The sequence below is a fragment of the Pteropus alecto genome, unplaced genomic scaffold (genome assembly GCF_000325575.1).
Source record: "Pteropus alecto unplaced genomic scaffold, ASM32557v1 scaffold3, whole genome shotgun sequence".
In the NCBI taxonomy this organism is placed as follows: domain Eukaryota; kingdom Metazoa; phylum Chordata; class Mammalia; order Chiroptera; family Pteropodidae; genus Pteropus; species Pteropus alecto.
In genome coordinates this window covers 57,178,739-57,192,987 of record NW_006442484.1, presented here as the reverse complement: position 1 = coordinate 57,192,987, position 14,249 = coordinate 57,178,739, and the positions used below count along the sequence as shown (strand labels likewise).

General features: G+C 39.6%; 1 protein-coding gene and 1 long non-coding RNA gene across 3 annotated transcripts in view; one reads left to right on the top strand and one right to left on the bottom strand.

Annotated features, from left to right (window-relative positions):
- Positions 1 to 741, bottom strand: part of LOC112470276 — a 44,203-nt gene extending 43,462 nt beyond the window's left edge. The window contains exon 1 of the long non-coding RNA XR_003042916.1: positions 598 to 741. This is a non-coding gene — a long non-coding RNA (uncharacterized LOC112470276). The remainder of the gene's footprint in view (positions 1 to 597) is intronic.
- A 172-nt stretch (positions 742 to 913) lies between these two features.
- CAVIN2 (caveolae associated protein 2) lies at positions 914 to 13,922 on the top strand. 2 transcript variants are annotated; one of them, XM_015596773.2, is made up of 2 exons: positions 914 to 1,525; positions 11,546 to 13,922. In XM_015596773.2, the coding sequence occupies exons 1-2, from the start codon at positions 1,196 to 1,198 to the stop codon at positions 12,338 to 12,340; spliced, it is 1,125 nt and encodes a 374-aa protein (XP_015452259.1). In that variant the 5' UTR covers positions 914 to 1,195; the 3' UTR covers positions 12,341 to 13,922. The 2 variants fall into 2 exon arrangements, with proteins under 2 accessions (XP_015452259.1, XP_006921361.1); XM_006921299.3 differs by having other exon boundaries at positions 918 to 1,678.
- Positions 13,923 to 14,249: the final 327 nt, after the last annotated feature.

Sequence of the window (14,249 nt, the reverse complement as noted above, 5' to 3'; positions counted from 1 at the left end):
AAGCACTTTCGAGGGCTGAATACATTTAAAACCAATTCAAGCATGTAAAGTCGTTTTAGGAAATAAGCCCCACATCTCAAGGGCTCAGATGAGAAGGGCCATGTTTTAGAACAGGTGTGCCACTTCACTGAACAGGAATTTGGAAATGTCAAACATTAGAAGCACTTCAGAAACTCCAACTCAACCTGCCTGACAGTCACACTTCTGGGCACATGTCAATAAATGCCTTACAGAGATGGGTATTTGAGAAAATCTCAGTAGGGATTGAAAATTATTTAAAACGAATAAGCATGGTAGGTTCTTAAAGAGACCAGGATTTATTTACTGGGGGAAGGAGACTCCTCTTTCGATTTTACTTCTCAAAAGAAATTCCATATTTATTAAAAAAAAAAAAATGTTCAAAAATTTTCCATCTATTACATGATAACAGTCCAAAAACAGCATTTCTGTTTTAACATCCCTGAAGCTCAGTCTCATTCGACTTATCTCGCATGGCCAATTACAAGGGTAATAATAAGAACCGGGCTGTTTTCTTTGTCATTATCAGGATTACTTCCATGCCTTCGGAAATTAACAACACAAGCTGGCTCCAAGTACCTTTTAAACTTGGCCTCTCTCAGGACACGAGGTGTTCTGCAGCCCGTCAGTCAGTTCTAGGACAAATGCAAACAATTCTTTCCGTTACAATAACTTGTATCCAGGAAGGAAAAAAAAAAAAAAAACCCAACCAGGCACTCTGTTGCATCTGTAGCATAGCAGCCAGAGAAAAGTTTACTAGCTTTAGCCAATTGGAGGCTGTGGAGCTGGGCCAGGTTAGCATGTTTTTCTCCGCCCCTAGATGAAGTCATGATTGAAATATGGCTTGAACTTATTTTTAAAAGGGAAGAGGAGTGGGAAAGAAAAGCTAAACCTGCAGGAAAGTGCCCTGGGCTGGGGAGAATGTGGTTAGGAAGTGTGAGCGGACTTCTGAACTCTGAGTAGTTCTCAGTTCTGTAACCTTCGCCTCCCACTGGGTGGAGTAGGGCTTTTAAGAGCAGCTGGAATGCAGTTCCCCAGATCAGTGTAGCCAGTTGTTGCCTGTCTGAACTTCTGCCAGTCCTGGAGAGGTGCTCTGAGCTCAAACCAGCCGGCCTTGCTCTGCACTCCTCACCGCTGTCCCCACTGGAGCAAGAAGAACGTTCCCACCTGTCCAGCCATGGGGGAGGACGCTGCACAAGCTGAAAAGTTCCAGCAGCCGGGTTCTGGCTTGCGGCAGGAGAGGCCAGCCAGCCCCAGCCCAGTGCCTTCCTCCACACCAAGCCCCAGCCTGAACCTGGGGAGCACAGACGAGGCCATTCGGGACAACTCGCAGGTGAACGCCGTCACGGTGCTCACACTCCTGGACAAGCTGGTGAACATGCTAGATGCCGTGCAGGACAACCAGCACAAGATGGAACAGCGGCAGATCAGCCTAGAGGGCTCTGTGAAGGGCATCCAGAACGACCTCACCAAGCTCTCCAAGTACCAGGCCTCCACCAGCAACACGGTAAGCAAGCTCCTGGAGAAGTCCCGCAAGGTCAGCGCTCACACGCGCGCGGTCAAGGAGCGCATGGAGAGGCAATGCGCGCAGGTGAAGAGGCTGGAGAACAACCATGCCCAGCTCCTCAGACGCAACCATTTCAAAGTGCTCATCTTCCAGGTCAGTACCCCCTACTCCTCCCACCCAGCTGGGACTCAAGTTCATGAGAGATCGGCCTGTTTCTCAAGGCCATTTGTCTGTGAGATGGTACATCTGTTCTGTCTGTCAGGGATCACACGCACAAGGCATTGTCCCTGTCTGCCTTCAGCAGGCGAGTGTGAAATCTGCACACACTAAGGGGATTTCCCAGGTCACTGCAGCCTAACCCAAAGCAGATGCCCCAGGGGTTAGTAGGCCAGGGTCATTTATTTGTCAGGGAGCACCTGGATGCACTTCATACAGGTTGAGAAGGTGAGCAGATGCACAGGCACCCGGTCAAATCTATTTGTCTCTTTGCATTATGAACTTGGGGCTCTGACTGCAGCTATGAGTCGCACAGGGCAAATTAATTCAGTGGCTGTTTATTAACTCTTTGTGGTAATGAGATAATCATGTGAGGGTTCTGTTTGGTTTGATTGTTGGTTAGTTTTTAAATAAAGAAGTTAAACTCATAGCTGTTTAAAGTAACCCTTTGTCCAAAGCCTATCAGTGTTTTGGGGACTGACCAAATATTGAAAACTGATTCCATTAGAGTTGAACTAGCATCTTTCTATTAAGACTCTTGGCCAAAGCAATCTTGTTGAGTTCTTTTCTAGCAAATGATGCAATAAAAATATAGAGCATAACTCTTTACAAACACACTAGATATGCTTCTCATTGCTCACAGAGACCACAACTGCAAAGTAAAATAAAAGCAGTGTTATCAGTTTAAGTTACAAAGGCTAGTCTTGAATATTTTCTGCTTCCAATGGTTGCCTTAGAATAAAAAGGTCACTTTAATTTTTTAATGCATCAATGATGCAATTAATGTAGCAAGAGGCTATCTGGGGACAGGGAGATTGCGTGGGGCTGTTGTTCAGACAAGTGGTGGGCATTTGTAAATCCAAGGGCAGCCCTGCCTAATGCTGGAAGCCCTTCCGCCCAGTGGAACCCTGCCAGCACAGAGCCCAGGAATCAATTGCCATCCCTGCCCCAGGGCTGTCTTGTTGTGACCATGTGAATAGGAGAGGATTTCAAAGCCATGGAGGGGAGAGGCTATAACCAACTGTTTGATTGTGAAAGGCACACAAGAAGAGCCTTCATCTCCCAAGAGAGATTTAGAAATTGGGATTTAAACCAAGGGAGCCTTCTTTTTCTAAAAGAGTCCACTCTGCCAAGTTAGAAACTAAGCCTTCTTCCTCCCATAAAAGGAAAGACTCATCTGGCTGCTTTTTTGTCCTCCCCAAATTGCACTTGATGTTGTAAAGCTTCAGGCAGCTGATGTCCTCCTATACCTTGCAGGCTTTTGCAGCCCGGAAATTTTTTAGCTTTAATGCAAATGGAATAGCTTTTCATGCACCAGATGAACTGAAGAGATACGGTAACTGTGCCTTTCTTAAGCCATATAAGATTCTTACTTTATTAGCCTAAAAGATATTAGAAATCTTAACTCTCGAGGCATTTCTAAATTAAATACTGATCTCCAAACAAAACTAAACATGTACAGACCTGTTTAAATCTGTCATCAGAGGAAATTTCCCTCTTTCCAATATGAATCAAGGAGATTATCTCTTGTCCTATTCCTCAAAGAGGAAAAAAAACATGTATTTATCTAGTAGAGGAAAATCACAATTTGTCGGGATTGGTTCTTGTTTTCTTTTGCCACGGATGTTCAGTAGATGTTAGGGGGAGGAGTGGAGAGGATATGTGACTAAAATTTCAAGAGAATTATAAATCTGACATTAAAAAAAAAACAATTATTGGGAAACTTGAGGACACATGCTGCTCCTGAAGCCCTGCCACAGTGGTCTCCTGTTTTGTCACATTGGATTGACAGGCGCGAAATTACAGCCAGAAATGGTAAAAACTCTCCTTAAAGTGAGCAAAAGGTAAAATGGGGGTGCTCATGACCAAGGTGGGGGTTAGAGAATCCAAAGCAACTTGTTCAGGCTCCATTCTGGGCCTCTCAGTAGACAGCCCCCAAAGACACTTAATTTTAAAAAGAGCAGTTTAGGAAGCAAGGAATTGGACCTTAAGCCATGTAAGATCCTTTATTCGACTAAGGATATTAGAAATTTCAACTCTGATTATTAAAAAAAAAAAAAAAACAAGTTCAGTTCCTTGGTGGAAAGGTTGCTTTCTCTTGATCCTTCTTAAAGTAGGGGTTTTAGGGTAGTAATTATGCCAATGGATAAAACAATAACTTGTATTAGAGGGTCGTCCAGAATAGGGGTTGAAAAGATAAATTTTACCATAAAACACTGGTTTAAATCCTAGTTTCACCACCTGCCAACTGTGTGTACATTTTTGTAGCTTCTCCAAACTTCTGTCTCCTCATCTGTACACTGAAGATATTAATAGAAGCAAAAATCTTTTGAGCTCTTAATAACTCTGCCTATTATCTTTTTGTGTATTTTCTCATTTCCCCCCAATTTACAGATGAAGATGTTGAGATGTTTAGATCTTGTCTGAAGTTATAGAGTAAGCAAGAGGTGACGCTGAGGTTTGAAAGCACATTTGATTGATTCCAAAGTGTATGCTCTTAAACATTAATTCTTCTTCCCTAGTATCTCTCTCCTAGGGTGAGGAATAATGGAATAGCATACTTAAAATGGTTAGTGATTGGCATGGTACAAGAACTCAAGAATAGAAGCTTTTCCAGGGTAGATTTGAAATGCATTTGCACAGAGAAGAGGCTACACTTTTGCTTGGTTAGAAATATGCCTCTTAAGTAAAAACTGATCTCCCCCTACCCAGGATGTTAAAACAGCTATGCTTATGCTTTATCAGTTGAGATTTATTAAAAGTTACATACACACATACACACACACTTACATACTCACACATATCCACTCCCTGCCATACCTTATATAACAACTACCATGTTGAAATCAGTATTATGTCACCACCGCTATGAAAGAAGGAAAGAACCTATCCTAAAGAGACCCTTCTGATAGCAGGACAGTCTTTACAGTACGGCAGAGGGTGGGTGTTTCTGAGACCTGCAGAGAGAGAGAGGAGGGCAGGTAATGTACCAGGTACTATTTTACATCTTTAAGTTATTTTTGTCACTTTCAGTTCACTCAAATGCTATGCTAGTCTTTCCCCTACTAAACCCATTGGTTTCTAGTCTAAGACAAAAATATAATGTAAAATAAGAGAGTGAGGAAGGAAAAACTGTCACCTGACTTGAGCATATTTAGTACTGTAGTGTTTAGAAGATTACGTTTCTAGTTTGTAAAGTCCTATTGTGTCTTCCAATATCTGCAGGTGCTTTTTGGTCGGATGGTTAGTTGGTTGGTTGGTTGGTCAGATCATCTACTAGATACTTACACATTTGCATTTTTAAAATTCCAAACTTTGTCCTTATTTTGTATTATTTAAAACTTCAATCTGTGCTGGACTTACAGATTTAAGCCTCTCGTGCCTTAACAATTATTTCAAATTATAGCCAGTAGTATCTAAACTGGAGAAAATTCACCTCCCTTTGAATAATAAAATAAATTGTAACGTCCTTGTTAAACTTAGCTGCTTTCCTTTCTTACATTTTTTTAAAGTAATAGCTTAAGGTCAATGTTCGGATTCAAAATACTGTGACAGTACCCAGTATAAATGAAATGAGACTCAGAGAGGTTGCTGATTAAAAAGCAAATGCCACAGACTAATAAAACTAATTCTTTGCCCGTAAGTACGGCTCTCTTTTCCTAAAAATAGATTTCGTACAGAAAATCAGTGAATTTACAGGCAATAGGAAATTTTCTCTGTTGATTGAAGAGACTAGAATTTCACAGGTAACTGACCCTGCCTGAGGGTGCAATGCCCACTTATGCCCTCTTAAGGTTCTAGTAATGATTATTTGAAAAAGCAGTTTGGGAATGATTTCAAATCCAGAGAAGAAAATGAGAGTACTCATGGACAGCTTACACTTTCATCCACATAAAATTGTGAAATTGGGTGAAAAGAGTAGAGGTTAGATATTTGCTGTGGATATATTCGTGGAGAATCAAGCCTATAAATGTGTTCAAATATTCATCATTTGGTTTCCTTCGATGAAATCAGAATTTTAGAAAGGTGCTAAAAGTGTAATGACTTCAGACTATTTTAAAATTGATTTTTTAAAAGATTGTACATTCTCTATCCAAAGCCACTGCTCTGAAAAATGCTAAATTAGTAACGACTTAGAAGAAATGGGGTTATAGATAATCAAAGACGCCTTTATATTGCAACTCTTGATGTTTATATCACATTGATTAATGTTCCTATAGTAGGATATTGGTTTCAATATGCTACTTATTCCGTGCCCTTTTAGTTTGTGAGATAAACAAAATACTAATCTTTATTGTTATTATTTACACTTACGGAATGTCAGCACTCCCTCAGGCACTTTAAGTGAATAACTGATTATTGTTGGTATTTCTTCAAAAGAATTATTACTTTCTCTCATATTAAAAAATGAAACTCTTTCTCAGATGCAGCCCTTCCAAGTAAATGTTGCCTCTTCTGTTGTTTTTTAATCTATATTTGTTCAAATTGAATGAAAAATGTTCTCCAGTGGAGCTCAGGTCCTTTAGTTTTGTTTCTTGCATGAAACAAAAAAACATATTTGCCATTAGTATGCTGTGAGACTGCTTCTACAATTTGTTAATTATTTTTCACGGGATTTAGGTTAATATCACAGAATCAAATATTTTACAGCTGGAAAGCACCTTAATAATCATTTAGTTTAACCTCATTTGATATCAAAGAAGCAGAGGCCCTGAGAAACAAAGTGACTAGCAAGGCTTCATTTTATTAATAGAAATTATAGAGTCAAATTGTGAAATTAGTAAAAACAAACACTATAATTCCACTATGGCAAAGTTCATGTTTACTGGGTTTTCTACATCAGCTTTTAAATAATTGAGCGTGATTTGGTTTTTGTTTTGTTTTGTGTCTTTTTGTGTGTAACAAAGAACACCTAACCAATGTGATCTTAAAAAAGAATTGAACCCTTGATAACACTGAAAAATAATGAAACTTTTAAATCCTCCAGAATGTGAAAGACTGCTCAGGGATTATAACTAATGCATTTTATTCTTATGACTTGCTGATTCCACCGACAGTTGCCTTAGGGGTGCAGTTCTAATCAATCGCTTTATCCACTTGGCAATCTATACCTCAGAAACACAAATTGGAGAAAACCATCAATGTGTAAAGAGACCTATAAATCAGAATGTCAGGTGGGCATAGCTCCATTTTAATAACTAGTATTTAGAGATTATTGGGTAAAACATTTCATGGACACAAATTTTTGGTCCTCATATTTCTCTAGGATGCTACCACATCCCTGTGGGAATGACAGCCATTGTTATTTTCTTCTAACGACGAGGATGATAAGTTAGTGACAAGAGAGCAAACTACTGGCTTGTCTCTCCTTATTCAAGCTTTTCAACCTTTTAAAAGTGACTTACTGTAGACTTCCTTTTCCGATGCTAGTCATAGAATCTCCTTCTCTTTTAAAGTGTGATTATCTATATACATGCACAGAAGATTTGCTTCCATAAGCTTCAACCCAAGAAGTATCCAGCAGGTTGGCAAGTTTCTCTGTGTTGATATCCACATGCACAACTGAGATTATTAGTTCACGAGAAGTAATATAAAGAGCAAACAAACTCAAGTGTAAGAAAAAATGCCACTTCTCAAGAGTTCTTTCCACTCTTTTTCTCTTTTATGCCGCAAGCATATCATTTATATATGTTTGAAGTATGCTGTTTAATTCTCTCATCCTTTGAAAATTCCTAAGGGTCCTTATGAAAGGTCAGAACCAGGAGCAGCTGCATCAGTGGAGCCTGAGTATCTTTTTGAAAATAAATCTCTAGGACAAATAGTCATCTGCTGCTGGGGCCTCTACTTGGTAGAACTACCCAAGGAAGCAATGCAACCCACAAGGGATGCCATGTGAAGTCATCAAAACCCCTAGTAGATATATGAGTAGCATAAGTAAGCAATGACAGAATTGAACATGTATAGTTGATCCTTCCCCTTGAAAGAGCTTATAATCTTGGAATCTGAAGTGAAAGCAGATCAAAAACCTTATGACAGTGAGCTAAAGGTGGAAGTGTCACCTTACCTATAGGCAAGTGAAATATCAAGTGTTTCTTTGAGGTGTTTGTGTCCTGAGCAAGGACATATGCAGGTGAGAGTGGGCACCTTAGGGACAGTGCAGTTACGGACGATCTACTGTCTGAAGTTCAAGTTGAATTTTCACCATTGTAATACTTCATAGTCAAATATGATGCCTACGTTTTACTAAAGAATAGAGATTTTGAAGAGAGTATTTTTCTGCTTCTAAACAATCATTATTGAAAGGTAAGACCTTCCTGTGTGAAAAGAAAAGGCTCACCTTCAGAGTAGATGCCATAAGAAGCCACAAAATAAACACTGTCCAGTAGACAGAACACAAAATGTTGCTTAAGTAATTAAAATGACAGCAGAAGCTAGCAGTTAGCCAAGAAGAAATACCTCACTTGTTTCCAGTTGTATAAAGACACATCCAACTCATTCTGGATTATGTCTGTCCCTGCTGGTTTTATTTTCATAGCTGGCATTAAAGAGCACTTGTATAAATTTCCCTGGCATTGCACAAAGGAGTTCAATTGGGTTTCCCACGATCTCTCAACTGCCCTCATATATGCAGTGTGTTTCTACCACAGATCCCTTCTGATTGACCTGATCATGCACATTCCTCAAATGTCCTCAAAGGGTACATGATGAGAGACAAGGGTCTAAGATTCAACATAATAATAAATATACATTTAAATTAAAAAGTACAATATTATTAGTTTAATTCTTTTAGCAGTAGAGTTAATATGTCTTCCTTTTGTTGAGGTTGAAGAAAGAAAAGTTATCAGAGTAATCCTTTGATTACCCTGAGAAATTGTACTACACAAATGTACCTTCTCTCTGATAACTAAGACTTCTTTTTACAGTTTTCTATCTGAATTTTGCCTTCTTCACTGAGGACTTTTAATACCATTTCACTGAGCTCTTGGTTTCTTCCTTTCCTGCAAGCCACTCCTGTCAAACCATCCCAATCCTCTTGTCAAACCCCAGAAGTAATTTTGCTTCCAGACTAAGCATCAAAGTCCTAGCTATTCCTGCGGTCTGCCCCTCTTATCACTAAGAATAAAATCCTTCCTTAAAAGTGGAAACCACTGTACCACGTAGGCCTTAGGTTCTTCTCATTTCCCAGTGACAACAATGATCAGCCAACTTCCTTCTACAGAGAGAAACCCATTTTTTTGTAGTCTTCAAGACTAGCCAAGAGAGGGGCTTGAAATCTCCACTCCAGCCACCCTCAGAGTTGTCTTAGAAAGCCACCTTACCCAACATACACTCATTCGACAAGTAGCTGTTGAGCTGCCAGGAACTATTCTAGTTGCCGGGGCATAACAGTGAACAAGAGACAGAAATTCCCACTGGCATGAGGAGTATATGCCAATGAGATAGACAAGTTGAAACTTGAAACATGTGGAAGTTGCACTCTGTAAAAGTTTATGTCATATATGATTTGTGAGAATCCCATACTCCTTTCAATTTTTCACTTTGTCTTTTATAGTATGTTTTTTTTAATTTTTTTATTAAGTTTATTGGGGTAACATTAGTTAATATAATTATATAATTTTCAGGTGTACATTATAATTTGACATCTCTATATTCTCTTGTGTGTTCACCACCCAAAGTCCAGTTTCCTTCAGCTACCACATATTTGACCCCCTTTACCGCATCCACCTCCCTCCTCAACCCCCTCCCCCTACCCTCTGGTAACCATTAGTCCATGAGTCTCTGTTTGTCCTGTTCATTTGTTGATTTTAAGTTTATATCCCATATATAAGTGATACCATGTGATTTTCAACTTTTTCTGTCTGGCTTATTTTGCTTAGCATGATTATCTCGCGGTCCATCCATGTTGTTGTAAATGGCAGTATTTTATCTCTTCTTATGGCTGAGTAATATTCCATATACTATGATTTTTGACATTCAAAATGGGAGGGTGTGGCAAGAGCTTTGGGAAAGAAATCCTGGATTTCTTCACTCTTCCAAGGATTCTGTTTAACCAGGCGTTCTACTTTTTACCTCTACCCAAGACTTTATCCTTTGTTTCAAACAGTTTATAGAAAGAGCTCTGGTTTGTGTATGTGTGTGTATAAGGGGGAAACAGGGGGCTGTGTCTTCTCAGAGTATCATAATTATACCATTCAATGGTAATAAGGAGAGGAATTTTTAAGTTTCTCTATATCAAAACTGTTCATTTAGTCTTTGTGGCAGGAAGTTAAAAAAGTATGCGGGCTTACTGTTAGAGCATTTTTTTATTATTATTATTATAACCCCAATTTTTCAGTCAATCAACATTGCAGAATGAGAGGGGAAGTTCTCACCATTCATGTGAACTTTGCATGAAGTTTCAATCAAGGCAGACTTTTACATTCACTACATCTGGTTATTTTTCCAACTGAAAAGTACTGGATAGTCCGCAGTATAATCGTGTAACATTGCGGCCTTGGTTGAAGCCAGGATGGCATGGGTTTGGGAGCCTGGCCCACCTCAGCCTTCCTACAGAACCCCTACTGTCCTGAGAGTGCAGTTTGAAAGCTGCTAATCTAGGCCATTCCTCTTGTTCATATTTGGAAGAACCTGAGACCCAAGGAGATTAAGTTATTTGCTAACAGTCACACAGCCATTTAGCAGTACAGCAAGGACTGGGACTTGGGCCTCCTGTCACACATGCTTTCTACTGTGCCATTTCTTTCAATGAAAATGTGGAGGCACCTTGCTGGCTGGCTCTCATTTTTCAATATTCAAAGCAAATATAAAATTCAGAGGGATTTCTATACAGTGTGATCCAGGTCTGTCTAAATTCAAGTCTCCCTGCTTAGCAGCACTGGAGAACCATCTCCCTTACAGTCTGGAGGCAGGTTCTCAGGCTCTGCTCTCCAAGGTATGGCAAGAGGCAGATCTTTGCCTGTATGCCTACAAGCTGGATATAGTGATGGGGGCAGGAAGAGAAATTCCTGAGCTGCTGTCCTCACTTTTAACTCTAGGTGGGGGCCAAATTATTCTTGCCCCTGGAAGCCCTGTTTAACAATAAACATTTGAAAAGCCATACTTGGCAGCATATTTCCCCTGTACTACTCTAAAAATGACCATAGTTTGCTACCTTTCCTTACTAACACCCACAAAGGATATACTAAACCAAAGGATTTGTGAGTGGGTCCCCAATAAGGCTTGGCCTTGTGTGTCTTCCTCTCAAATTATGTCATCAGAAAAATTAGTGTGTACCCTCGAACAGATACTAAAGTTGACCATATCCTTTACTTCTGACTTCTAGTTAGGGAGGGAACCTGATCAAGGCTTTACATGGTGTCTGACACTTGAGGACCTCCCAGTTCTCACCCTGCCCCCATCTTTTAACTTCCAACTTGATCTCTAGGCTCTTTTGCAGTGGGATTTTGGCAGGAACAGGGAAGGGCAGAAGAGAGGGTTCATAGTAACTTTCTTTAGCACTGTTATCTAGACAGCTTCCTGGTCTATCTGAGCCACAGCCCACTTCCCCCTCTGCCTGTCACTGATAGAGCCCTTTCCAGATGCCCTCATAATCTTTTCAATAGGCAGTCCTTGGCCTTATCCATCCTGAGGGGGCAGGGGGGATGCCTTGACTAATTTAAAATTAACTCTCCATGCTCTAGAAAGCTGAAGCCACAGACGTTGGGTTTCTATCATGCTGAAAACACATATACACAAATTGCAGCAGTTCAAGACTATTTGTGAAATGTGTTATTAACATGAAATCTGCATTGTCCATCTTTTCAGGATGAAAATGAGATCCCTGCCAGTGTGTTTGTGAAAGAACCAGCTTCCAAGCCAGTGGAAGGGAAGGACGACCTCGCTGATGAAAACAAGTCCCTGGAGGAAACCTTGCACACGGTGGACCTCTCATCCGAGGATGAATTGCCCCACGACGAAGAGGCCCTGGAAGACAGTGCAGAGGAAAAGATGGAGGAAAGCAGGGCAGAAAAAATAAAAAGATCCAGCCTCCAAAAAGTGGATAGCCTCAAGAAAGCATTTTCTCGCCAGAACATCGAGAAAAAGATGAACAAGCTGGGGACGAAGATTGTATCTGCAGAGAGGAGAGAGAAGATTAAGAAATCTCTCGCTTCCAGTCATCAGAAAATATCCTCAGGGAAAAGCTCCCCCTTCAAAGTCTCTCCCCTCACTTTTGGTCGAAAGAAAGTCCGAGAGGGAGAAAGCACGACAGAAAATGAGACCAAGTCTGAAGACATGCCTAGCAATGACCAGATGCTGAATGATCACGAGGAGAGCTCCTTCGCGGAGGGTCATTCCGAAGCATCCCTCACCAGCGACCTGGTGGAAGGGAAGGGAGCAGAGGGAGATGCTGGGAGGGCGGCCTCCAGAGGGAGTAACTCTGGCATGGACAGCAACGTGGACTTGGCTATTGTGGAAGATGAGGGAGAAGAGTCGGTGGCCCTGGAACAGGCACAGAAGGTGCGCTATGAGGGAGGCTACGTGCTGGCCTCTGAGGACGCTGAGCAGTCAGATGAAGAGCCGGTGAAGCCAGCTGTTCTCCAGGTGGACCAAACTGCCTAAACAGCACAGGCTGCTGTGCGGGTCCTGTGCCTTCACTTAGATCAGGAACCAGGGCTTAGAACAAACTCCTGCACATCAGCATCTCCAGCACCATCCACTCGCTACTTTGTTATTGTCCAAGCAGTAATCATTTACTACATAGCAGCAGCACACACGTGACCAAGATTTACTGTGAAGGCAACCCGTCAGGGGCTCCCTTTTAATTTGCTCTTAGGTTCTGTTTCTGTAGAATTTCTCCAACATTGCCCAGAAGAAGAAATGGAGCAGTTAAAAAACGCTGACCAATTTGGCTTAGTCAGAAAAACCATAGGCTACTTAGGATGCTAGTCATGAAATGTGATTAATTTTTTTGTCATTCCATAAGCTTGTAGGATAGAGTACCAGTAAAATATTGAATTTCCTCAGAACTCTGTGAATCTAAGTGTGTGATATATAATATACAAATGTATTTAAGCTAAAGATGTAACTACTTTATATTTTAAGAAGAAAACATTTTTTTAAAAGGTAAAAGAGGAATTTCAGTTGGCCATCCACTTAATAGAAGCCATCGTTTATGAAAATGAAGTAAAAATTGAAAGATTGTAATATTTATCTAGTGCAGTAAGATATGTAGAAAAGTCAGGACTATTGGGAAAAGGAAACTAAGGAGATGTTGGAAAATAAAAGAAACAGGAAGCAATGCCAATGAGAATGAAGACAGAGAAAAAAGTATGTGCTTGAAATAGAATATTTACAATATTAGATTAAGTATTTCACTCCTTAAATAACAATACTAAAGACATTCATATATCTTAGAATAATGTCACGATATTTTTCTAACATTTTCAAATAATATAAAAAACACAATTACTATGTTAAAGCTGCATTTTTCTTAATAAAAGATATTACAAATATTTCTTTAAGGAAACTCAAAAGGATGTCTCTTTAACATTAGAATGAACATAATTCTTCAAAATTAATTAATACACACTGCCTTTTCTAAGAAGTTGGATCATACTATTCTTTAATGTTTTTCAAATTCAAAATAACCCTTATACTCCAAATGTAAGTTTATAAGATGTTAAAATCAACAGATTTGGGAAGGGAAGTCTGTTTTTCCTTTTTTATACATAATGGTAATTTTATTCCAGGTCATATTTTATTTATATATTAATTTCACAGAATTTTAATGTTTCTTAACTTTTTAATGCATGCTAGTGTTTATGTATATGTGAACGTTTATTTAGATGAGGTAATTTTTACTACTGCCTAACATTATACTAAAATATTGCTTCATCTGTTTTAATTATGGAATGCTACTATTTTGAGGAAACTATTAAACTATACTTTAAAGACAGGTAGCAAGCAGCAAATTCCCTAAATTTAGTATGTACCACTCATTATAAGTACCTTCACAAATACAGGTAGTCCAAGACAGTATTAACAAACTGCTTTGTCTTATGAAAAGGATAGGATTAACCAATGTGTCGATGACATAACTCTACAGCTATGTCCTTATTTTGCAGTAATGTACCCCAATATTAGATTGCTGAACTAACAGCAGCTATGTTAAAGAAGACTAAATAAACCTAAATAAAAAGCACATAACAATGTCAGTTTTTTGGCAGAACAATTTTAGAACGAGCAGAAAGAATTGATTTTAAACTCTCCTCCAAACATAGCTGTAATGTTGATTGTTTCAGTCTTGATTTCCCTATTAACTCTGTTTCTCTTTTCCCTGATCTCATTTAGAAATCCAAGTCTCATTCTTCAAGTTTAACTTTCTTGACATCACCTTGCCAGCTCTGGAGAGCATCTGAATTTGTTGCAGCAGCTTGATGAATTTGATAGTTCCTTCTGCATTTTTATTGTTTGGTACCAGACCTTATAATACCTTAAGTGGCCCGCACACATGAATGTATTGAAGTGT